The sequence below is a fragment of the Corapipo altera genome, unplaced genomic scaffold (assembly GCF_003945725.1).
Source record: "Corapipo altera isolate COAL_440 unplaced genomic scaffold, ASM394572v1 0, whole genome shotgun sequence".
Lineage (NCBI taxonomy): Eukaryota > Metazoa > Chordata > Aves > Passeriformes > Pipridae > Corapipo > Corapipo altera.
In genome coordinates this window covers 75,732,201-75,758,929 of record NW_020884872.1, presented here as the reverse complement: position 1 = coordinate 75,758,929, position 26,729 = coordinate 75,732,201, and the positions used below count along the sequence as shown (strand labels likewise).

General features: G+C 41.9%; 2 protein-coding genes across 2 annotated transcripts in view; one reads left to right on the top strand and one right to left on the bottom strand.

Annotated features, from left to right (window-relative positions):
• Positions 1-26,729, top strand: part of LOC113944793 (vitelline membrane outer layer protein 1-like) — a 40,756-nt gene that overhangs the window by 2,979 nt on the left and 11,048 nt on the right. The window contains exon 2 of the mRNA XM_027638331.1: positions 23,843-23,905. Coding sequence (XP_027494132.1) covers positions 23,843-23,905 — 63 coding nt within the window. The remainder of the gene's footprint in view (positions 1-23,842; positions 23,906-26,729) is intronic.
• Positions 8,678-10,621, bottom strand: LOC113942965 (vitelline membrane outer layer protein 1-like; the record flags this gene model as incomplete). Its single annotated transcript, XM_027634189.1, has 3 exons — positions 8,678-8,963; positions 9,685-9,779; positions 10,418-10,621. Coding segments are annotated over 3 exons (585 nt in total), but the record flags the coding sequence as incomplete, so codon positions are not given.

Sequence of the window (26,729 nt, the reverse complement as noted above, 5' to 3'; positions counted from 1 at the left end):
AAGGCATCGAGTTCACTCACAGGAATGTAATGAGAGCTGACTGTGCCATACTCCCACATGAAGTGGAGCTTATGTGGAGTCTGGGAGATTTGTGTCCAGCTCTTGATACTCACCTGACTCTTTGCTGTGGATTAGACCATCTGTTTTGTAGAAGGGACTGCATGCACAGTAAGAACCCTGTGTCTGGAGAGCTGCAACCAAGCCATTATTTCCCATCAACACCCACTGGTCATTCACAGCCAGCAGCTAATCAGCTCCTCAGAAGATTTTACTCTCTCTCACTGAAATGTATCACTTCAATCCAAGCTGAAAGAACTGCATTTTCCCCTTTAAAGAGAGAATGAACAGGGTTAGGTCATTGATAAATCTCAGATTTATTCCTATAACAGAATCAGAAAACAAGGACATTGTCACTGAGGGACTATAGATTACATATTCACTCAGGTATATTCCACCGGAGGGCACTGCTGTTCAGATATCTGTCATTCGCAATAAATAATTTTAGCAAGCAAATTTAGCCTCAATCTAATAAAGCACCTGCTTCTGTTTAATTTTAAGTGGCAGAATATTCGTGCACCTACATTAAGCCTATGTTCAACTGCTTAACTGAATTGCAGCAGCATTGTATATTTAAATTTCAGGGAAAAAAAGAGCTTCATACAGTGTTGATTAGATGACTCATTGTAGTTTCATCTGGATTTTGTTTCAGCTTGCTCTGCTCACATTCCTGAACAGAGTAAACAGTAAGCAGGGTTAAACACAGACCTTTAAGACATCATCCTCCTAGAATCATAGCGTCGTTAAAATTGAAAAAGACGTCCAAGGTCATCAAGTCCAACCTTTGACAAAACACCACCATACCAACTAAACCACAGCACTGAGTGCTATGTCCAGTTGTTTCTTGAACACCTCCAGGGCTGTTGATTTCACCACCTCCCTGAGCAGCCCTTTCCATTGTCTAACCACCCCTTCAGTGAAAAAATTCTGTCTGATATCCAACTAAACCTCCCCTGGTGCAGATTGAGGCCATTTCCTCCTGTCCTGTCTCTTGTTGCCTGGGAAAAAAGACTGATCCCCACCTGGCTACAACCTCGTTTCAGGTAGTTGTAGAGACAGATAAGGTCCCCCCTGAGCCTCGTTTTCTCCACGCTAAACAACCCCAGCTCCCTCAGATACTACTCCTCAGATTAGTGCTGCAGACCCTTCCCAGCTCCATTGCCCTTCTCTGGACACACTCCAGCACCTCAGTCTTTCTGGTAGTGAGGAGCCCAAAACTGAATGCAGGATTTGAGGTGTGGTCTCACCAGTGGTGAGTGCAGGGGGATGATCACTGCCCTGGTCCTGGTGGCCACACTATTTTTTATACCGACCAGGATTCTTGGCCACCTGGACACACTGCCAGCTCATGTTCAGCACATTCCTTGGTTTGAAAGCATAAACCCAGAAAGATGATATTCCCTCAGCACCAACACAACATCTTGACCATTGAATGACATATCAGGCATCACACTGCACAGCCTGATCTGTTTTCTAAAATCCCTTATTCTTATAGACAGTATTTAGATTTTATTTTTTTTTCCAGTGTTTTATGCTGTAGACTTTCCTTATTTTTAAACCAGGTTTTACCCATAGGATGGGAATTGCCTGACCAAGGAAAGTTGCTGCATGTTTCTTGCTAGAGGCAACATCAAGCCCAACATTTCTTGGCCTTGCATATTTGCAGACCATCTGTGGAAACTCTGTTGGTCATGAACTCTGCATTTGAAGCCTCGTGACAGATTAGTTACTGAATATGCAGTGACTCAATAAAAAACATAGAGAACTACAAGGAGAATGGGAAGGCTTCATGGTAAATGGCTCAGGATCTCAATGTTTACTCAAACTCCCTTGTTAAAGCATCCAGCAAATCTTACCCTAAATATTAATTCAAATGTGTTTAGTGGATTTGTGTTCTAATGGTGAGAAAAAAATAATTCTATGTGCTGTATTAGCCATGTCAGGAAAAATTATAAAGGAAATTTCTTTAACTTTGTAGTGTCATAAAGCAGGAGACAGCAAAACTAACTGGGGAAACAGAGAGGTAGCAAAAAGTTAATAGAGGACCTCTCTAAATATCATAGATATTAAAAATTAGTTGGGGAGTACAAAGTTAATAAAAAACTTGAACATTCTTGGTTTTCTTTTGTCTATTCAGTTGATATGAAACCAACACAACTGAGTACTGAAAGAGCAAAACATACAACCCACAAACAGCCCCAAAACTCTTTTATATTATCCAAGTCTATAACACTAAAAAAAAAAAAAAAAAAAAGATAAAGACAAAAAAAGAAGGAGAAAGAGAAAAAAAAAAAAAGATGGCTGGGAAAACTCACCCAAGGAGACAAGTAGGAGCTAACAGTCAGGGCCCAGTCATCAAGCTTATTTCCTCCCTTTCTTTTAGTTGAAAGCATTAAAATGCCTATAAAATATTAAAGAATTAGTACAGATCAGCCCCATCTTTGTCATAAAAAACTATCAAGAAGTATTTTCAGCCATGACCTAGAAAAGTGAATGGGTTCCTAAACTGCTAAGAGAAATGGGGTGAACTTACCCAAGAGGACACAGTAAACAGGCTGTTAGGGGAAATTCTTCTGCCTAGAAAATCTCTGTGACATGCTGGTAGTCCCAGTCATTAAGAGGAACATTTAAAACTCAACACAAAGAACTCTAGAAAATGCACAACGGGAAACACTACAGGCCTGGGGGAAGAGATCATCAGCATAATTGTTGTTTCTATTCCCGTGAGTTTTGCTGACATGCTTTGGGAAGACAATTAACTCACACAGTTCTGTAAGGTTGCACTAGAACATTTTAAAACTTAACTTTCAGTGAAATGGGATTCCAGAAAATGTCTGAATGTTGCAAGGCAATTCTGCCATGTGCGATTTAAACTCATTTTACCCCATGTGAGAAATTTGGCTGGGTGACAACTGTGGCATTCTTCTTGTCAGCACAGAAAAATTATTTGACTATTCACTGCGTATTTTCCAGGTCTGTGAAAGCCTTTGGGATTATGCTGGAGAAAAGATTTAGTTATATTTCTATGGAAACCATAACACTTATATAAAAGCCTGTTTAACAAGCAAGAGTGTGACACTGTATCTCATTCAAGGTGAGCCACCTCTGAGATAACTCATTGATAAACTTCCAACTGTGTTTTAAAGTCTGGGAGGACACCAGTGGATTTCTTACACCTCTAATAGGAGTGAGACTCAGCAGGTTCTGCTGAATAACTACTTAGCAGGGTAGCCTGGGTGTTATAATCTCACATGGAAAGTTACAGTCATTTGATTAGACTTGAAAAGAAATTTTTCGTCAGGTAGATTATACAGTAATGATTCCTAAGTTTTTGTTTTTCTAACTTATCCCCTACTTTATACATTTGTAACTTCACTGACTCCAGTGTGACACAGAGGAGGAACTTTGTTATGTTTTTTTCCATAAAACAATGAAGTGTTCCAAAGTGTTTGCTTGCAAACACCTAGAATAGAAGTTATATTTTCTTCACTTAGTTACTACTTTTTCTGAGATGAAAGTCTCCTTTAAAATTAAAAGAGCTTTGTCCCCTTCACACTGCTCTTCCCAGTAAGCACACAGAAGTTTTTGTTTCAAAGAAGCACAAACACTGTAGCTAGCAGGAGTCAGAATCTGTTTTTTTATTTTCTCCTCAGAAAAGGTGTTCAAATAAACTTTTAGAATCTATTTCAGGTTTTCCCTTTGACAGCCATTCTAGCCATGTTGAGGATGCTATGGCAATAAACCAGAAATAATAAAGCTGGTCTTATTTGATAAGTGGCAAAAGCTGAGATGGAAAGTTGTTTTCTAAATTACTTCTGGTTACTTCAACATAAAAATTCCACTGACATGAAAAAAAATTGCTGGAGCAGGGATTGAAGGGCATTCTAGGCACAACATTGGATTGGGAGATTGATTTTTTTAATCTGCTCCTACTATTGAAAAAGTGCAATGGGTTAAATTATTTTTGATTGCATGAAGATACATTGTTTTTCAGGCTATGAGTGGCCCTTTCTGGATTTAAAGGAAGCCAATCATGTACATTTTTGTCATGTACATGAACTTCTAAGTCATCCTCAAACAGCTGTAGAATGCTCCCCCTGAAAAAGAGAACAGCAGCAACAGGCCTAATCGTGAAAAGACTCAAGCAGTAACCTGATTTCTCGTGCTGTCATGGTACCTCTGAAAACATCCTTTTTCACAGACTGAGTTAATAAACTCATGTGTGTGTTCTTGCAGTACCTTCACTTTTTTCTTTGCTACACAGGTACTAAAGATGCCATTGATGTCCATTTTGACAGTTTGTGTTCATTCAGAAGTGCACCAAACTACCACTACCCCACCACTGCTGTTGAAGTGATTTTGAGTGATCAAAAAGGAATAGTTGTTACTCTTGGCTGGAGAGGCCCAGTTGCTGGTGCAGTCAAATGTCACACTTGCTAACTATGACATTGAGCATGAGCTGTGTGGTGCAAAACTTCTTCATGTATAGTATTAAAAATTGTATGTAGCTAAGGCATCTTCAGATGTTTTCTCTACATCTCACAAAAACTAATAACTTAAGCTTTAGAACACCTGTGGTGGATGGGATATCTATTTTCCTTGCAACAGGAACAATGCAGCCATAAAGGCTAAGATTTCTAAGGTCAACTTTCTAGAAGCAGACTCAAAGTTAGGTTCACTGGAGCACCACTAACAGCTTGTCTGTTCTGGGTCTGATTCAGACTTATTCAATAGGATTGGCTTTTAAAAATCACTTCTGGAAAGCTCCAGACTTGCTGCTTCTGCCAGCCTCCCTGGGAGCTGTGCCATATATGCATAGGTTGGTGGAAAACTCCTCTTTGCCTTCCCCAAACCTACTCATACTTCAGATCCAAAATTGCCACATTAACAGTAGATTCAGGGATAATTCTTGCTTGGTCCTTGGTCTTGGCACTAGTCCCATTAATATTGCATAGGAGCTGTATGTTTGTTTCTTTGGCAACATGTTCCCAACTCCTAGATGTGCCAGAGACACACAGTGGCTTTTTGAAGTGATGAAGATGTAGCTACTCACAGATTCCAGTTACAGCACACTTTGGTAGTGTTTTTATACCTTTATTTCTGTTGAAAAATTCTGATTCCTCCACTCTGAATGAAACAAGTGGCTGATACCTGCTTTCAGGTCCCACCCCATCTTTTCTGTGTATGACTCCTGTTTTGTGAGTGGACTATTCAGTGGAGACCAATCTGGAAATTTTTCATCAATATTCAGATGACAAAAACATACCCATTTGATTTTGAAGTTGCTGATTAGTACAGAAGAAAGTACGTTAAGAGGAGGTGGTATTCTGTCTTCCAAACATTTCTTGGAACAGTTCTCATTTGGAGTGTCCATTCACACACTGGTAGGAAGCTGTGTTACACCTGGTACTACACAGAAGCATAAAAGCTCAGTTTTGCTGGTGCTGTGAGTAATTCTTCACAAGTGAAACCTCAAAATTTAACTGAGTCATTCATTTGCAGAGAAGTATCATATGTTCAGAGTCTTCCAGCCTGGCCTACCCTCTGGATAAGAAATGTGCAATAAGAAATTCAAGTTTTTCAATTGTCTATATATACACACACATAAGAACAAATCTTGAACAAATCACTCAAAAGGAAAATAATTCCTTCTTTTAAGCACTTTAGCTCAGTGGTAATGATCATTCCAAGAATTAGCTCCACCTAGAGAACTGAGAAACTAACAGACTTCTTTTCCCACACACAACTGGCTTCACGTACAACTTAGATTCACACAGCATACCTTTCCAAGAGATAGAACTTACTCACTCAGTGAGAAAAAAAAGCACTTGAAATGTCATGTTGCCACATTTGCTGGTGACATGATCATAGAGTATTGTAGTATAAAATAATTGATGAGTTTTGTCCTACATATTCTGGAGGAAGGTGACCAGTAGTTGGCCCTCCAAGACTTCTGTGGAGTGCATGCAGCTACCTGCCTCTGCCTGAGCAAAGGGATTCCCCAGGTTTTGGAAGATAATGCAGATAATCATGTCACCATGATTCCTGTTCACTTTCATCAAATGAAGCCTGTTTTGTTTACATCAGTACAGCTATTATTTTTTCTATGCCCTCAAATATCATCTCACTAATTATACTGGATGTCAGTTTGCAAGATGAAATTATTCCTATTTCATAAGAAAATGGAAGCCAAGCAACTAGATTCAAATCAAGATATCTCCGTGTGTGAGGTTTGAAAAGGGTCATTTTGGAAAGTAAGTTTCTGTGTGGTCACTGTTAACCCCAGCTAACTCCGATAGCATCAGAATTTAGATTTAATCTAGTTTAGTTTAACTTGTTAGAAAAAGGTTCCAAGTTTTTTCTTTTATTTTGTTGGGCAGGGTGTTTTGATGTTGTTGGGTTTTTTGTTGGGGTTTTGTTTTTTGTGGTTTGGGGTTTTTTTGTTGTTGGCTTTTTTTCTTACAACTAAATACTAGAGCTGAGGGATTTGAGGGATTTCTATGTTTACAGACAGCTGGATATATGACAAATAAGAGTTTTTTCAGAAACTTCTAAATTGAGATGGAAGTTACAAAATGCTCCCTTGAAGTTAATAACCCCTCTTATTTCAAGTGCTGACTGTGTTGGTTTTTCGAAACAAGCTTTTCTTTGATAAAGCAGTTGCACACTTAAAGTGTCTGCAGTCAAGAGGAGGACAGAAAGCAGTTAAAGGATCACTTAGAAATATCAAATTATAGAAAACCAACTTAAAATGTTAAGAAATAAATCAGATCCTGAGATGAAACAAATCAGACCTGTGGAAAGTTGCAGCAGAAGGTCTGACTGGAAAATTTCATATTAATTTTTTTTTAAATAAAATCATTCAAATCCAGAAGTCTTTGTAAGATATCTTCTTGCACTACTGAGGCTTTAGTAAGTGCTTCACTTGAAGTAACTTTGGATAATGTCATTAGAGATGCATCAGTTTATCCCAGCTGTGCCTCAGGAGGCAAAAGACAGGAAGCAATACCCTGTGCAGTACAGAGGAAAGAGAAATGTTTTATTCTCCACTTGGTTGCAGTAGGTGCAATCAGTCCTGAGTTCCATATGGTTAGCTTCTCCACTCATCATCTACCACTAAGAAAATTCCAGTGAAGTCAAAATGGGGACTGGAAGGCAAAATGACACAAGCATCATGAGAAATTACTGTGTGCTCCAAGGGCCAGATTGGATAACATTACCAAGCACAAAACATCTAACGATTGCTGTTGGCTTTGCCAATAAAATTCCTACTCATCACTTCCCTGATGCAGAGAAACCTTTTATTGCAGCAAGAATTAGCTATGGATAACTGCCACCAGAGACAGTACAAAGGATAGAGAGAGCAGTGATCAACTCAAAAGCAAACCCCTGATATATTTATCAAAACCCTTTCAACAAAAGTATTTATCAAATTTGTTCTTGCTTTGCCTGTTATATAGTATTTCTCGTAAAAGAAAATACAGTTATTATTTGAGTACTTTTTGAGGTAAACGATGGGAAGAAATATTTACATGGATGAAGAGGGAGAGTGGTGATGCTGCTATGTATGAGCTAAGGAGAGAGAGGATGTGAACTGACAGAAGGAATATCCACCATCAGCTCTGTGCTGTTCCACGTGGCTCAGACATCAATGCACGGTAGTGGTCTCCAGGCATGATTTTTCCCCAAATGAAGAGTACATTCTTTACGTCTAGCACATCAGGACAAGATAACAATTTCCAGCTTACCCAGCAAATTGGAGCATAAATAAAATGGATTAATGACATAGAGTTTATTTTTGATTTGGATTCTCCCCATTCTATTTAGAGCATGACACCCAGAGGCAACGAACAAAAAAAAACAAGTCTCATGAAAATTATTTACTCTAACAGTAGGTGGGCCAGCAGAGAACACTCCCTTTGGGGAGATACAGCCCACCCAGATGATACATTACCACACTTAGATGAATGCACAGCGTAAACACACTTTCTAGCTGAAAATGTTTCCGAAGGCAGGAACTCAGGTATGCGCTAACAGATTGCTTGTAAAAAAATGTACAGATCTTGAGACAATTAAAGCTCAGAGTGGGCAACGACAGCAAACATTTGATGCTTCTCATGAGCCCACTCAAAATTGTGTTTTGAACCATTTAGTTGTCACTGGTCATTTTCACTTTGGTCAGAAACCTCAAATAGACTCAAACTAATATAAATTCTTCCCTGTTTGTCGTATCAACAGAGAAAATATTATTTCAAATAAGGGAAAAATGGGCAAAGCAAACCTCAAACAAATTTGCCAGTCAGAAAAAAAAAAGAAGTTAAGAAATCTATCAGCTCTGAGCAGTTGTCAGAGATTGGGCATTTTCACAGCAACATACCAGCAGTACATGATGCAATGATTCTTGTGAATACAATATACTTTTGTAACTATGAGCAGCCATGCTAATATAGCAGTAGCTGTAAAACACATTATTATCTAAGACATGGGCCAGTATGGCAAGATGCAAGCAGTCAAAACATCACAGACATGTCCCAGTATGAAACTAGAGCAAAGCTTTACTGATACTTCATTTGCTGTGGGATATGCAATGTGTAGGCAGTGATGAACATGGAGTAAGTGCTCATTTACAGCAGAAGAACTTCACATTGTTGAGTGCTGTGTCATCCTTAAGCCCCTGTGGTGGCTCTACCTTGGTCTGGAGACCGCATATCTTGCAGCTTGTGCTCCATGGGCCGAAGCTTCCCCACGACAGTCCATCACCTACTAGCACAGTTTCATCTGAGCATCTGAACTGAATGTTGTTGGCTGCTGTGTCATCACCTCCTCCTTGAGATTTCTCTGTTCTCAGTGAAAAGGAGGTCAAGTAGCCTCCAGGGCAAACTTGGAAGATGGTCCAGGTACCCCACCTAACAAAAAGCAAATGGAAGAATGTCTAGGCTCTGCAAACTGCTGAAAAGGCCTCCTTCTCCTTGTCATACTACTCTGAAGCTTAACAATTCCTTGCTCCCAGCCATGACCAGCACAGCACAGCATCCTGCTGCAGTTTGGGGCCCTTATTTTCTCCTTTTTTTTTTCCTTGTCTTCCAAGAGTGTATTTTTTAATTCATTGATATCTCATCAGAAAAACAGCAGGATAGTTACAGTTCTGGTGGAAACTTCAAGGGCAACCTGAGCACATGTTTTATGATGCATCCCTGACACATGTAACAAGTACACACCAGACACCAGGGAGGGCAGACACTCTGCTGTCCAGAGGTGCAGTACTGTTCCCTGCAGTAGGGCCACCCAAGCAGTTTCAAAATGTGTGGTTAGAAACACCTTTTCTCATATTTGCCCTGTATGTTGCAGATTTCCAAAGAAATACTCTATGCCTGGGACCATATTTCAGGTGTTTACAGTGCTCTGCAGAAATTTCAAGAGCAAACAAAAAACAGTAATGTGAGGTAACTGTGTTTAATTACCATAAAAATTAATGAACACAAGCCCCAACCACCTGTTTTAGTTCACTATGTTACAGCACTGTACATACAAAGCAAGTCAGAGATGAGACTCCTGTAAATGGTAACACCCATGGGTGTTTGGTGAGCTATGCATGACAAACAGGAGAGAAAACATAGCATTACTTACTCCCCCACCAAGGACTCAATTATTGAATCATCTTGACAATGCAGGCGTATGCCATTCAGAGCGGTGTCATCTCTTCCAAATTGGGCAGGCTCCACCTGCAATAGAAGTCACACAGAGGCAGAGATAAAGGTAAGAGGGAGAAGGGCCAGGAAAAGTCCTTGTCATGCCTGTCATAAACAGTCCCCACTCCTTTCTGTAATGAGAAAGAGAAAATGTTTTGGGAAGCACATGGAAAAGATGCCTGTTACTGGAAACCTATACAACCCTTGTAACATGCTCTTTGTGTTTTCTATTTCTGACCCAATGGGTAAGGCAGAGTCTCAGAGTTCCAGGATAGACACTGGTGGAGGATGTCTCCTTCCCTGAATCCAGCAGCAGATTTTGTCACTGACGTGACTTCTCAGCAACGTCCGCCACATGCAGACTATGCAACTGCCAGCACACTTCTATCCTATCTGACAGCAAAAGAATTCTGGCCGTAGCTCTGTTTTTGCTGTATCTAATGGAAGAATTCTTGGCCTAAGAAGAAAAAAAAATTGTATTTTTCCTTTCTGGTGTACCTACAGTGGCAATATGTTCCAGAAGACTCATAGTTTTATGTACATATTACCATACTCAAGAACAAAAACTCTGCAGAAAGTCCTTAGACTCTGGAGAAGACTGTACTGGGAGCTGGAGAGCTTTAGACCAGGGTGCAGGAACAGGAGATGGTAGGAAACAGAGAGAATTTTACCTTCAGTGCAAATCCATTGGCATAGCTATAGCGGCAAAACTGCCGACTGCCCCACTTGCCCCAGTGGCCGCCATTGGGCACGGCAAGCACAGAGGTGTATTCACGCTCCCCTGTGCCTGGGGTGCAGAGGAGGAGCAGGGCCAATGTAGCTGGCATAGGGAACTTCATGTCTTGTGCTCTGCATCTGCTGAAGGAGAGGTGGTGTATGGACAGGGGAATTTATACCCTGTCAAGGCAGCTTGCTTTTCCCCATCAGTCCATTGACAAACACCATGGGAACAATAGTTACTACCCAGGCAGTGACACAGCACTTGCTGACCTGCTCACAGTGCCCATGAGGAGCTCCTCTGGGAGTTCAACAGCCAACAAGCAGCAGATGCTGTGACCACAGGGATATCCACCATCACTGAAGGGCTATACGAATATCTATGTGCTCCTTGCTGTGATTGTGGTAGAAGCTTAATATCGATTTCTGCTGCTGGCTATGCAGATATTTGGCCATGGGAATGTTTGCCTTCTGAGAGTAACTGTCGTAATCATTTTATCTATTGCTGGACGTCTGGAAAGGTGGGTCAAACTACATGAAGAAACACAAGGGACCTGATCTGATACAAAGGATAAGTAAACTCAAGTTTTGTGTTTCCCAGCACCTTCTGCTGAATAGGATTCCTGTTGAGCTCAACAAATATGTCAGTAGTTTACATGTCCTTTTTTTTCAGCTGTCATTTTAGCTCCATAAGAAACAGTATGCTTTGCTTTGCAACAAGCTTAACCGAAGTCAGAGATGTTGGGATGCCCACAGTGATTCTCAAGGATCACTCAAGGATGCCATTGGGAGGCATGGAAGGCAGGTTTTCCAGAAAGGTGATACTGAACCTCAGGGCACGATCTTAGCGGAAGTCACAACAAAAGAAGAGGTGAATTTGGACCACTGGAGTTGAGACTCTCTTAACATAGAGTTAACCAATGCTCCCCAGGGCCTTTGGTCAGACTTGCAGCATCTGACAGAAGCTGTTTCTCTGTTCAATAGGCAAAGAGGAAAATATATTTTAGAAAAGTATCTTGAGCGTCAGGATTTTATAGCAAGGAGTAGTGCCAAACTTGGAACTATCAGAAGGTAAAGAATTTCCCTCTTTTAACTTTCTCTTCCAACATTTGCTCTGCTCCCTCTGTTTCTTCCCCATTAAGAGGTGATGATGCTTTTCCCACCCTTGACTTCCTTATTCTTGTCAGTGCTTTGTACAGGTATGTACAACATCCGCAAATTGAGATGATGGGAAGTTGGATGAGCCTTTGGTGGAAGGCACCAAAAGAGTACAGCATGTGACGGAAGCACAGCCTGCTTTCCTTTTTAAACCAGAAGTTTAATTTTACTTTTCCAAAGAGGTGTCAAAATCCAGAGGAGACATGTTTTCCCTCACAAGGACTGTGCAATCACGTCTGTCAAACCAGGTGTGTTTACTCAGACAGGGTCACAGCGTGGTAGCCAGGGACACTTAGACCTGCCCTTGGCTGCACATGAATGAAAAGGAGCAGGAGTCAGAAAAAAAAAAGGCTGAGACCCGGTTAAGACTGCAAAAGAAGATCCCCACATTAATTTCTCCTTTACTAACCCAAAACAGTCACCCTTGGCTACTTCACCTCTGGTAGCAATGACATAGATGTGCAGCCTGGCAGGATCCACCTCCCCTCAGACTCTGTTCAAGTCATGAGATTCCTGTCTTTTCCCAGCCCCAGAGGCAGGATCCCAAAACACAGTGAGCCCACAGTGTACAGGGGAGGTGGATAAAGCCACTTTCAAGGATTTGACCCTAAGAAGTGACTCTCATGCAAACTTCAGAGGCCCATAAGAAAACTCAAGCCTAGGACAAGAACTGTCACTCTTGGTCTTGGGAAGTATCATTTTTGACATTTGTAACAAAACAACCTGGTGACCTGGGGTGCCAAAAGTGAGCTGCCTTGGATTTGATTTCACAGTACATGGCTTAGATATAACACTTAATAAGTACAAAGCAGAGCAGATATTGATTTTTGCTACCATGTAATGATGCCAATTTTGCTTGAATGCCTCAACAAGTTTCCTAAGATCAGCTTATGTAAACTATCAAAATCAAAAAACTCTACAATGGTAAGATCCTGATCTCTTACTGGCACATGCCCTGCTTTCTCACTCCCTCTCCTGTATTTTAATATCCTTGAAAATGTCAGAATAGTTTTAAAGAAAACAGGAAAATTGATGAATTTGATTAATAAAACATGACTATAGTAAAATGATGATGATACAGAGTGTTTCATCCCTTCATTATTCATCTAGCTTATTACAATTATTTTTGCAGGCAGAGGAGCATAAAAATTATACCACCGCTTTTCAGCTTTTATACATACCTCTAAATTTTTTAATAATAAGGCAAATATAATACTAAGCTGTATATTGATTTATAAAATTATTATTTTGATGCTACAACACATTTATAATCTATACGGAACATGGAAAATAAATTTATGTCTATAACACATAAAAGCATATACTATACACAATTAACTTATGATGTTATTAAAAAAAATACAATAGAAGCTTTTGAAAATTTATTAATTTTTTATTTTTACCCTTGAAAATACCACACTTAGGAATACAAGCTTCATTTGGCACTGTTGTGTGTTGTCTTTCTCATATTCTCAGTTTCTTGTATTCATGTATACCTTCTGCTTCCCAAAGCAGTGATCATTCGAGACACTGGACTGCCCAACTGTTTCCTAGAGCTTTGGGAAAGCATGGAATAGACTGTGAAGACATGTAAGACCACACTTACTTTGATTTTCTCACTCTCTTTTCAGTCTTCATGGCCCAGCTCTCCATTCATTGCCCATGTACCTCCACCTTGCTCCTGGTGGTCTGTCAGGAGCTGTGTGTGTGGACATCCTGATTGCTTCAGCACAGTACTCTTTGTCTGTGTTCAGAAGAAGGTCATGTACTAGGGCAATTTCTGGTTTTTATTTCCTTAGTATTGTAAGGATTGGACACTTTTAAAACCTAGTAAGCAATATAATTTTTTGTGGTGGACAGAGAAAATCAGCTTCTATCACCTTTTCTACTATGTGTTTCATAGAATACCCAGCACAAGACTAAATATAGTAATCTAGAAAAAGTTTGAATTTTTATCAACAAAACACAGAAGTAGAAATAAGCACTGCCTGGTACAAAAGAAACACAGACATGCTGAAGAGAGTCCAGTGAAGGGTAAAAACTTAATTAACACACTGGAACACCTCTATGAGGAAAGCCCAAGACAACTGAGACTGTCAGCCTGGAGAAAAGAAGACTCAGATGGGATCTTATCATTATCTATAAATACCTGAAGTGAGGACAGAGTCAGGCTCTTTCAGTGGTGCCCAGTGACAGGACCAGGGGCAATGGATAAAAATTGAAACACAGGAGGTTCCCTCTGAATATCAGGAAAATTTTTTTGTAGTGAGAATGACTGAGCACTGACACAGGTTGTTCAGGGAGGTTGTGCAGTCTCTGACTTTGGAGAAATTCAAAAGCTATCTCAACAGGGTCCTGGGCAACCAGCTCTAGGTGGCCCTGCTCGAGGAGGTGGCTGGACTTGATGACCTCTCTTCAACCTCAGCCATTCTCTGACTTTGTGGTTCTGTGAGCTGGAAGAGAAAAATCAATAGGAATGAGGTATGATAAATGCTCATGAAGATAATCTCAGTGGTGTATTTTGAGTGAGCTGTAGGAAGGGTTGAAGGCAATAAGTGCCCAGGAACTCAGAAGAGGACTGGAGGTAAACAGCATCCATCAAAGAAGTAAGTAAGTACAGAAGGATGGTTTTGGCTGACTGACTGTGTATTTCTGTGTGCTCTAGGCCATTTTATACTCCTCCCACACTGTTACCAAGATACTGGTTGCCACCCATCAGCTCTCAGTAGCCATGTTCCTGAGCAGCTCTAATGTCAAACTGACCATTACTATTAGGTATAAACCAGCTATAAATCACACATCCTGGCTTTGTCAAACCTTCCTATTGTGCAGCTTGGGATGTAGATAAGATGCTCCACAGCTAACTGCATGCTGCAGAAGAACACACTATCTCATGGAAACAGTATATCAGCAAACCCAGAAATCACACCTATTGCCAAAGAAATATGAAAGGGTGATAAAGAATCTATTATGTTCTATTCTATTAAAATATGAATAAGCAAAGGGTTGTACTATTTAGACACAAGAGGTGAGATTCTGAATGAACATAGACATCTATAGTGCAGACGTCTACATCAGAAATAATCACAGTGAGGTCCCTTTATAGCTGCTGAGAGAGACAACAGGACAACAATAGAGAGGAACAGATACCTCCACATGAACCTCTCCCTAAAAATATCCCCTCTTGCCTGCTGACTGCAGGGAGGCATTATCCCCATCTGGACTAGTCTTATAACCTCAGACTCTTTTTATGCTTTTGTAGGCTAAAACCAGTAGTGCTGAATGAGAATTAGTTTTCAGTAATATGGGCAAATGTTTAAGAGAAAATGAGTAATCAAATTATGTGCTGTGTGGTCCTTGTTTTCTCATTTGCTAAATTGACTCAGATTAATAGAAAATAGAATAGCAGGAAAAATGCAAGTGAGAGATGTCAGAAGTGATACAAGAGCCAGGATTTTCTAGACACATGAGCAGAGAAAGAAGCTTTCAGCAAACAACAAGCTAAGTACAGCCATCTGTCAGATAGGAGACAGTTTCACATTGGTGATTGGATATAAAGAAGACCCCCATGACAAGGTGATGCTCCTCTTGTTGTGAACTTATTTTCAGGAAGTTTCCTAACTGCCTGTAACCCCCAGGTTTCATATAAAACTTTTCCTTGGAAAATTAGACATTTTACTTATTTACTATTTATCCACTAATGTTTTTAACACAGAAATTACAATCTTTACAGTTTCTTTCATTTTTTTATTTCTGTATTATTAATAGGACTAATTTCCTTCATCTGTAAATTATGTCTTCTTTCTATAGCCTTATTCTTCATCTGCTCATTGTAATTTTTGTTTGCTATTACTAATATTGTTTTAGCACGTTCTTGTGAAACACTTACTGGCCTGGCGTGGGATCTCAATTTCTTTCAGTTTTCAGTTCCTGTCTAGGAACCAGCATGCCAAAACTGCTTATTTTTTCCAGAGACTGCCACAGAACAATCTTCTATAAATGAATTTGAAGTAGAGAACATGAAGAAACACAACAAGACAGGTTGTCCGTGGTGCCTTCAGCCCTAAAGCAGAATCACTCCACAACTAAGTGCTCCCGAAGGATGAAGGATGTTTCCCCAACATGCGCTTAGAAACTTGCATTTATAAACACACAGAACCCTTAAGAAAGACAGTCTAGTGCTCAGCTGTCCTTACTGTTGGGCTGGCTCTCCTAACAGCTCCTGAAATGTAAGACTACTGTTTTTTTATTATTATAATAGTATAGTTTATTCATTTCTTCCCTACACTGCTATTTACACACTTAAAGACTATTTTCATCTCTCTCTTCAGTCTTATCTTCTTACTAAAGAACCTCAGTTCGTTCAGTCCTACTGCTTATATAATTTTGGATATCAGGTGTTTGTGGAGCTGGTTTGGATTTTTTTTTCTCTCCTCTATCAGCAGGTCTGCGGCTTCCTTGAATTTCTTCTTCCAGAACTGTACCCAATCCCAGCTTGGATGAACCAAAATGTTAAGAAAGGAAGAAGGATTATTCAGTGTGGTTTGAAGGTTGCACTTTTGTTTAAGTACTCCAGTACAATTCCTGTCATTTTCACAATGATGTGGTACTGTTGTCTCACACTCAGGTCATGACCTGCTATACTGACAGAGGATCCTTCCCTTTTCCTTCAAACTAAATTAATTTCAGCACTACCTTCCCACACAAGAACAGAAAACACATAAAGGGTCCATTTGTCATAGAGATCTCACTGTGATTTCCACCTGCATAGGATGACCAGCAAGCAAATCAAATATCCTTAAGAAGTCTGCTGAGCAGAAAGCAAGGAGAGACTATAGCCAGTACCAAAGAAATTGCTTTGCTTATGTCTCATGGTTTTTACATTCTTTGAACTGAGACATTTATTTCTTTTCAAGGCTGTGTTAGGGGCCAGAATTGGCAGGAAAGGAAGTTCACAAATTAGCACCAGATAATAGTAGCTAAAAAAGTAGAAGTATCTGCTCAGGCAGGATTGTACAAGGGCAGATGGGGATGGAGAGAGGTGCTGTCTGGCTGTAGTCCAGGTGTGCTAGAAGGAGGTGGAGGGAAGCTGGTGAAGAGAACAGCTGGGACCTACAGATAAAGCCAGAGCAGACAACTCCATTCATTTCTGCCCAGGGTACAGGACATCACTGGGTAAGAACAGAAAATGAGGCAATATCTCATTTGGTATTGATATTTTCCTCTTTCTAAAGGTTTAATCCCACATATGCTGTTTTCTAGACCTCTCATCATTTTTGCTGATCTCTTCTGGACTGTACTCAACTAGTCAAATGTGCTTTTGAACAGTATTTCAACAGAGACCTTGCCACTCCAGCATGATGCTTGAAAGGTGAAAGCTTTCTACTTGTTTATTTAGTTAAAATGCCCAATTAGATAGCAAGGATGAGACTGGCATCTCTCTTCCTGTAGAAATGCTGCCTCACCAGTCATTCTATCTCAACTCTCTTTGAAGGTGTCTATTCTTACGTTAGTGTAATACTTTGCACCTATGTTTATTTTGAATTCTATCCCCATCTTCTACTGTCTTCAGCATCTCCCAGGTTGATGACACCTATAAATTTAATAAGCAAACTCTGTATTCTACTGTGCAAGTCATTAATAAAAATATCGAGTAATTTCAGATGTAGAACAGTCTCCTGTGGAACATGGCTCGATGTGTGTTTATACAATTGGATCAGGCTTTCGACGTTTTTCACCATTGATTCAAATTGATAATTAATTTAAAAAAAAAAAAAAAGGAGAGAGACTCTCCTGTAGCGCAGATTTGCTGACAGCCAGAGATCAAATGCCAATTTACACCCACTGCAAATCTTCAACTAAAGACCACTTCACATATGAAAACTCTAGCAACTTATTCTGAAAATTCACTGCAAAAATTTCTCAGGAAACCTAGCCTTAACCACAGCCACAAGGCTGTTCAGTTCCCTGAAAATGAGTGTTGTTTTGCATCCAAAGTGATCCATCCCCTGGTCCATGTCAGTCGCACTTCCCTGGCTTAATGTTCTGTGTACACACTAGTTCATACCTGGGTTTCCAGCTTCAGTAAACCAAGTGGGGTCAGGCTGACATTGCCTTGGAATGCAGATTGATCAGCACTACAGAAGCAAACCAGTTCCCACCACTTGGTCATGGAAAGCTGTCTGGTGCTAACAGCAATGCCAGCAGGGGTACTTCAGTCCCAGAGTGTCCCACAGACTCCCACAGTCACCTGCAGAGAGCTGGGACCTCTCAACTACTCTTGTCACTGATGTCACTTTCCCCAAGGTCCTACTGGTGGATCTTGACCATCCTCCTCAGTTCCTTTCCCCCCTCTTTAACTGCCCTGCAGAAAATGGCAGCATGTGCTGTGGCTGGGGTTTGGCCATGCCTGCAGTGGCGGGGTAGCTATGTGTGCTGGCTCAAGAACACCAAGACAAAGAGAACAGACTGGAGTCTACTCAGGGTTGGAGAGGGAAGGAGGAAGGAAGAAGGGAAAGAAAGAAACTCTGCAAAAAGCTCTGAAAATAAAATTGAATATTTGTAGATTATTTTGATAAATACTAGATCAGTCAAAGTTACCTTTATTTTTTATAAAAGGACTCGATTAACGGATCCTGAACACAGGTGAAGAGAAGGATGAAAAGAAAGGAGAGAGTATGTCTTTCTTTGTCATCAAAATGTCTAAAAGTGTCTAATATATATTAAAGGTTTTTTTCTTATATTAAAATTTCACATCTCCTAAGGTGATTCGGGTGTTGGTTGCAAAGACTTTAGCCACCACTGCAAGGTGTATGCTCATAAGCAGAACAGATTACACCCTGATCTATGCCCAGAGCCAGGCCTATACTATGGTCTATACTATGCCACATGTTTTTGCAGAGAGTCTTGAGGCCATCACCCTAAGACAAGGATCCACAGAATAGAGTCTGTGTTTTCCAGGAAACCCACATGGGGAATTACAATCCCTTTTCAGTCCAGAATAAGGTAGAAATAATCAATGATCGTTGGGAACTATCCTGTGCAATTACTGCTGGCCACCGCAGTCTGAATGTTTGTCCTGATGGGGCAACACGAGAAAAGTCCTCTCCCTCTCAGGAACTCTTCAGTCATGATGACCCAGAGAATTGACTGTGAATCAGACCCTGTCTGCTTCAGTCAGCCATCCAGCTCTGGAATTGATGCTGCAAGGTATGATCCAGCAAAGCCTTTAAGCACAGTATTAATCTTCCAGAGTTCATTTATATTCCTAAAGTTCAACAAGTGCTAAAAGGCTTTGCTGTACTTGAGCTTGCAACACCTTAAAAGCTCTTCAGTTAGCAGCCTTCAAATAAAGGTCCCAAAGTCCTCACCACTGATCAGAGAACCAATGACCTGGGAGGCAGCCCTGGTCCTGATACAGTTCTCCTTTGTCACAAAATTGTGTGAACCTCAATGACCTGGACCCAGTGGCTTTTCCTGGGGATCTGGACTCACCCATGTGTGATTAACCAGAAGACAAATCAAGTGATCAGCAACTTTGCTGATGTGTTATCCTGGGGCCTCTGTCAGGAACAGATGACTAGGGGAAGCACTAGTTAGGCACAGATCAACCCAAGATATTCTGTGCCTGGGAGTAGTTTGGAGTGAAAACACAAAGGCTAGTTCTTCAGAGTTATGAATAGATATTTCTTCTGTGGCTTTGAACCTGTTATATGCTTGACTTAACTGCTGCACATGCACTGATCCAAACATCCATTTCTTGCTTCACCTCTGTCATAGACATCAACTGCAAGAATTGGTCACCACTTGCAAACAATGGTAGCTGTTTGGGGCATAACCTATTTATTATTTACACTTGGTTAAAAACCTCATCTAGAAAGGTCCAGTTTACCTGGTGAGTTTCCATAGTGTTCTTCCCTGAGGTATCCAAGGGCTCCACAACACTCCTTTGTTTCACATTTCTCCATGCAGTAGTCCAGGTAAAAAAGAACGCATTTACTCTGACTGCCAGATTTCCTTGACTAGATTTCAAAGTTTCAGGTATTACATAGGATATAATAATTCAAGGCAAAGCTACAACTGCTTGTAGAAAACTTCATTCTAAAGTTGAGACCCTAGTGCCTCATTGCAAACAACTCAAAAAACACCAAATGATTGGGAATCCATCTATGAATGAGTGAAACAATCCACCTTGAACCACCAAGGAAAGCATGACAGAGGTGCCCTAGGCAGGATTCACACTCAGTCAAGGCTCAGGATCGAGTCCCCAGGCTCTGTCTTGCTGGCAGTCACCCCAGACTAGCATATCTAGACCCTGGCTCCCTGGACAGGACCCTGGTGCTAAGATCCAGTCCACTTTGCAACGTTTTCTGCTTTGCCCCTTGCCCAAAAACTTGCAAAGGAAAAGAGGAGCAATTATCCCAACATCATTAAAATTGTAGCATTAAATGGGGTATATATATGCCACATCCCACTAGTTTGTGCTGTCATAGGTGATGCTGAGAGCTGCAGGGAGTAGGAAAGTCATGAGGAGGTAGAAAGAGTAGTGGAGAAGGAAACAGAGGAGGCAGATGTCTCTCTCCTTGCACCTGGGTACTGACATGGAGAGAAGCAAGGGTAGGCCAGAACAGCTATGGATACAAGGCAAGGGAGACACTGCTTGTGGCTCAGGGGGAAAGTGTCATCCACATGCCCACAGCACTCTGTGCAGCCACAGGACTCTCTCCCACCTCTTCCTCCAACCTTGTGCATTCATGGAAGCCCACCTGGAGAAGGCAATGTTGACTGGGACAGCGCTTGCTGGTAACAGGAAACTTCTCTTCCAGTGACTTGCTGTATTTCCCACATTTCCTGACCTGGAGTGCATGCTTGCAGCCAACTTCTGGGAAGGGAGTTTAGTCCACACCAAAGCCTGCCACTGTAGTTGGCAGTGAAACATTAACAGACAACTGGTGATCTGAAGAGGGTCTTGCCCATGGCATGTCTCTTACAGCAGCCCTACAGGAAGCCCACCTAACTCCTCCTCTTTGCTAGTTTTCAGGTTTTCAGACAGCCCAAGAGCTTCCTCTCATGAAAGACTCATTGTGACCATGCCAGGCTCTGCTTTACGTCACTGCTCAGAAGAGTCTGCCTATAAGCACTTGCCAGCCATGCTGCTTTTGGCATGTCCTTGAAATCTTCACACTGTTGTTTCCATTTATTCCCCCCAGTATTCATCCCTCACGACAGTGTTTATCCCTCATAGCACACTCGCACTAGACATGTGAGAGACCCTCATGTTCAGCACAGGTGCAAAGGGAATACCAGGGAGAAGTGCCTGTAGCGTGGTCCTTGCTGCCTTGAGGAAGGATCTCTGAAACAGCAGAGAGAAGAAAGCAGACATCTTTTTTCTTTATTTTTATGGATCGCCTGCAGGTCAAAGCCCAAAGTGAAGTGGTTCTCTTTACTTCTTCAGGTTTATGTGGGTTGCAGCCAAATGGCAGGTCTGGGTGTCCCTGGCTGCCACTGCGCCACCCTGTCTGAGCAAACACACCTGGCCCTTCAGCTACTCTCCGGGGTTCTTGCTTGCTTTCATATTTCAGGCAAAAAAGAGTGCCTTGGTGGAAAATATCCCTTTCTCAGCTATTTGCTATATTGTGGTCCTTTTTTTTTTTGCACTCGGATAAAACTCCTGTGTACCAGGTCCTTTTGAAGTGGGTCTTTGTGTCCCAGTCCTGCTGCCTTTGGTCCCTTCAAAAAACATTTTCTTGCATCACTTTGCTGAGTCCATCTTGTCCTCAGTGTTAAATTAACTATATAAAAATATTAAATCAAACAAATAATTGGTTACACATGCTACACTAGTTCTTGAGTTTCCAGTGTACCATTTATAGTGTTTGATTTTCTAAGTAAAAAGGAAATATATCCCTCAAGCAATGCACACTGTGGCATCAGTAGTATTTAAATTTGCAAATGCATGGCATAAACTTCCGCCATCCTCGTGAGTGGGGCTCACTACTGTAGAAGAAATAAGGTGCCATTTTAGTACATTTTTTTTCTGTCTGTCTCTCTCAAGCCATAGTCTTATTATTGTTCCAGAAAACTTTCCAGAGAAACTTTTGCATTAAGTCAGGCACTGCAACCACAAATGGGAAATTTCTGCACAAATGGTTATAGACTGGAAAAGCTACAAGAAACTGAAATCATTCTAGACAAGCAACAGTAGGAAATCAACAGGCATTTCTAGCAAGGCTGTACATAGCAACAATGCATATAACTCTTCCTAGAAGAAAATGTTAGCATCATGCTGAGTCCAGATATCTTGCAGTTCCTCTTCAAAATTGAAATTTATTTCAGGTGGAACCCTAGAAGAGAATTTTGTTAAAAAAAAAAAAAGTACTGCCTTGAAAAAGACATCTAACAGCCTTTGCTGTGCACAAAAACACTCAGGCTGTGCATGCAAAAAGACAAGAAAACAAGATATAAGTAAGAAAGAGAAATATACTCTGTAAATAAACAACTAAAGCCCTTTACTCTTAATGTACCTTTGAGAAGCACCATTCTTCTTCCCCATGGCAAAGTTAAGGTGAGGTTAGGTTTAGGGTTGGGGTCCCAAGATCCTCAGAGCTGGAAATCCCCCAGCATCATGCTTGGTGGAAGAGTTTAAAAGAGACAAAACACTATGGTCTTGATAACTGATGCCTGGAGGGAAGATGGAATGACTATGTGCAGAATTCTTAACTTGTTCATAGTGGTGTATAATTAGAAGCAATATCAGAGAGGAAAGTTTGAATCTAAAAATATATTTGCCCAGAGCAAGCCTTAAGTGTCAGGCAAGGTTAGAAAATTTAGATATTGCATGTCCTTTACTGAAGCTAGGAGAGATACTTCTGTGACAAAATGTAGGTACAATTTTAAGAGGGGAAATATACTATCACAAGGACTTCTTGGACTTTCCTCAAAGGGAGAAGAATACAGCTATGTACTCCTCTCTGTGAACCTGAGCTTGCCTTGCCTCCAGGACCTGCCTGTGTTCACTGCTCTGGAGTTTGCAACCACAGAAGCATTCCTTGGTAGGTTTTGTTCACCAAGTACTTAATTCTCCTTTCATTTGAGGTTAACTCAGGTTTCACCCCTCTACTCTGAACTGCAGAACCCACCCCCTAGGGTTCCCTATTAGGGCTGCCAGGCAGTGGGTGAGCAAAAGGAAGCTGCTAATGACAAATGCTGATATGCAAACTACCCACCCTTCCACAGCCTTGTGACAGTGACAGCCAGGACAGGCCATTGAAGCTCAGACTATGTGTCAAGGAGCACTGGCTGTGCTATCACTCAGATACTCAACAGGTCACTCACCCAGAGGCTTGGTCTCATTTTCTCCTGTTGCTTCCAAGGAGTAGGAGCACAAAAGCACATTTTCATCCTCCCTGTTCCTAATGAGAAGGTTCCTGGGGCAATCAGAGGAATCTCCACTATCACTTCAAGTGGCTACCTTGGATTTGCACTAGAGGTAAAAGTCTCCTCCACTCCCAGTAGTGTTCCATGCCAGCTATCCACATGTCATTAACTCCCTCTGAAAACCCTCCTTGATTCCAGAACATGATTTTCCACTACACAACCATCTGCAGTGGCTGCAGTGGTTCACAGTTTCCCCGCCCCCCCCCCCCCCCCCCAAAAAAAAAGAGGTAGTTTTCATTCCAAACTGGGGCAAGTCACTGTGGAAAAATATTAACAGCGTGTGTCTCTTCTGTGGCCACATCTGCACAATTAATCATGTAATTATACCTTGGTTCCTGCCAATGAGAGATCTATTAGCTAAAAGCTCCTCAGAAAAAGGGAAGCCTTAGTGAATAAATTAATGCAAATCAAGCCTGGTCTCTTCCCTCCCATGATGTTTGGAACTGTTATGATCTCTATATTGCTGCAAGAAATTAATGTTCTGCTGAAGCCTGGGGACAACAAGTTGATGAGAGGGGAGACAAGGGCAAGGCAGAAGACAAGGTTCAGGACCTTATCTTTACAGTCCAGATGAGAAGGAAATATTCAGAAAATAGTCTGGTTTATGGATTGGTATTGAAACCATATGGTGTGTCAACTTCAGTTTTAATGAAATTTTTTTAAGAGACTCATGTAAATCAAAATCTTTTTGTACAGAATTTTATTTGATCCCTGAATAAAACTGATGTGACTTTTTATTGTGTTCCAGTCTTTTTTCCTATCACTAGATCTTTGTTTCCTTCCAGGTGCAGTCTGCCCAAAGTAGAGGTGATGACACAGCTCTGAAGAGCACCTGCTTTATTATACAGGTATCAAAGTCATTAAGTCATTCCCATGAGTGGCAATTGATTTTCTTCTCTTCTGCCATGCAGCAGTGCAAACACAGACATAGGCACTTACCTGTGAGTGGTGCACCTTCTGTGCAGAGGTTGACAACCCTCACCTCTCTACAGGAGGCACAAAGGTTGATTTCTTCAGGGAAACAGTGGGTGGAAAAGCAGGAGGAGGATTTGCACCAACAAACAGGCTGGGTTACCAGGAAAACAAAGACAGCATTTTGGGAGGATGCTACAAGAGTTCAAGAGAGAGGAAATGGGAAAATGTCCCTAGTGTAGGTCTGTTTCCCTGGGTGTGGTGGTTTGAGAGCCCCAAAAATCCAGTTTCCAAATCCAAGCCCCCCTCCCACAACTTGTTTCAGTGTGAGAGGGTTTTCCACACATAACACAACTCAGTATGGGGGGAAAGGAATTATATTACAGTTTATTACTTACACAAATAAATATAATAATACATTATATACACAATTCTAACTATCTCTCCTATGGTAAAGCAATATATTTACATTGGATCAAGTTCCTCCTTTCCCTCCAATAAAAGTTCAGAAGGGCAGCAGTGTCTCTCTTCTTCAAGGCAGCAGTCATAGCTGGAATTGTTGTAGTTGGAAAATATCTTTCTCTCTCTCTCCATTACAAGGCAAGGGGTCTCTTCTCACCTCTCGGCCCTTCTGCTCCAGCCAAAGGTCTCTCTCCCGTGGACCATGATAGCCGGGTCAAAGGCTCGCCTCACCACATCATATCATGAAGTGCAGGGCATCTTCGTGAAAGTCCCTTCCTCAGGGGATTCAAGCTCCTCCTGAGTCAGAACATTTAGGGCAGCTCTCAGTTCAGTCTTTGCCCCAGGCATTCTAACAGAGCTCCTTTGCTCTGCCTCAACTGCCAATGTGGCAGCAGGGGGGCAAGGCCACTTCCCCCGCATTCCGTCTTGATCCAGCTCTCAGGACGACTCTGAGTTCTCAGCTCTTCTCTCTCTCTCTAGCTGCTGCTGCATTTCAGAACTCCCTAAGAGTTTGGAAGCCCACCCCTCCTTTCTAGGAGGTCTTAGGGTTTTGGGAAAGTAATTCAGTCTTACCCCAAAACAGCTCTGCTGAGTTTTCTCTGCTCTGTTGCCAGCTTTCCCTCCTTGCAGGACATCTCTGGGTCTCTCAGCCTGGCTACATGCCATGTTGCTGATTGCTGGCTATCTTCTTGGCTTTCAGCCACAGCTCTCCACTCCGTGCTGCCTCTGCCACCACTTTTCTGTCTTCTGCTGCCCACTCACAGCGGAGAAACTCCCCCAGCATTTGATCACGGCACCCGATCCAGTTTTAACACTGTTCCAGTTTTCCGTAGCCCCAGCCGGGGGCTGAGGGCCCTTGGCCCCCAGTGGGGCTCTCTGGCCCCTCTCTCCTCATGGTCTCAAACCATGGCTGCCTCTCTTTTTCCAGCTACATCATCTCCCTTTTTTTCCAGCCTGTTGCAATATGTTGATTTCAAAGGAGCAAAAGGTAGCTTCTGATTGGGCCCTACACCAAGAACACCACCAACCTCAGAGGTTACCACTTTTCTAACTCCAGGGGAAAACACTTTTTACGCCAGGACACTGGGTTAAGCGGTGTTTGCACAGAGACACCTCTCCTTTCTTGTTTTCACCTTCAATCCAAGAGACCTTGCTCACACCATCAGGATTTAGTCTGAGCCTTCAGCATCAACGAGACTATACCCTGTGCAGGGTATTTCAAGGCATTCAGTTTCACTTGGAAATTACACAGAATTCAAGTGCTAGCCCCCTGAAAATGCCTACTTCAGACGTGTCAGGAAATGAGCAGATAAACCAAATTGGAGATGGCTCAAATCTCCTTAGCAGCATAGCAATGTTCAGCTCAGAGCTGCCAACAAGGAGGATAGAGTGTGCATTGATGTTTACCCTTGGAAAAGAAGACCAGCAGGAAGAGGCAGAACTGTGAAAGAAATGGATGAAGACCTGTTATTCTTGCTGGTGCCAGGGCAGAGAGACATTTGGAAGCATTGTCTGCGGCCACACTTCTCCCCACAGTAGTGCTCACTTCCCCATACCCTACTGTTGGCAAAGAGGTGACAAGATTGGACAGGCATGGGGCAGCACAGTTCTCCAATTGGGAGAGGCTGGAGTCTTCTGAGGAGTTGGGAATGCTGGAGGCAGTGACTGCAAAAAGACTTCCCTCTGCAACAGCCACAATGTAGCCACCCCAATCTTCTCTCTGCAGCAACCACAGTGTTCCCAGCCTGGCTTTCCAGCCGGGGGCAACAGCTATTTTGCCCATTGTGGCTCTTGACAATGACTTATTTTACTTTGGCCTGACATGTCCTGCAACCAGGTCCTGCAAACAGGTCCTGTTCTGGTAGGGTGGCAAACGACCCTACAATGTTCAAAGTACTAGTAGACTCTTTGTCCTTCCCTACAGGGTCTGAAGAAGCTTTTTCCCATTCACTGTCTGTCATTCCCATTCAGCAGTCTCACACAGTGTTCAAGTCCTTAAAGCTGGTGGAAGCAGGATTTCCCATGAGGCTCGTTATTACTTGGCACTTAGACAATCCTAACCACTGCAGAGGAAAGCAGTGGTGATGAGTCAACCAGCTGATGCCACGGCACTGGCTGCTACTGGTGCATTGGAGATCTGCTGCCCCTGCTCCCATATCCAGTTTTCACTGATGCTGCACCAGTGGGTACCCAGGCTGGGGAGGCTTTACAACCCCACAGAAGTGTTGCAAAAAAGTTAGTATACTACAAGACACACAAACAGCGCAAGTCCTGCTCCTTTGTCCTTGTTCACTTAAA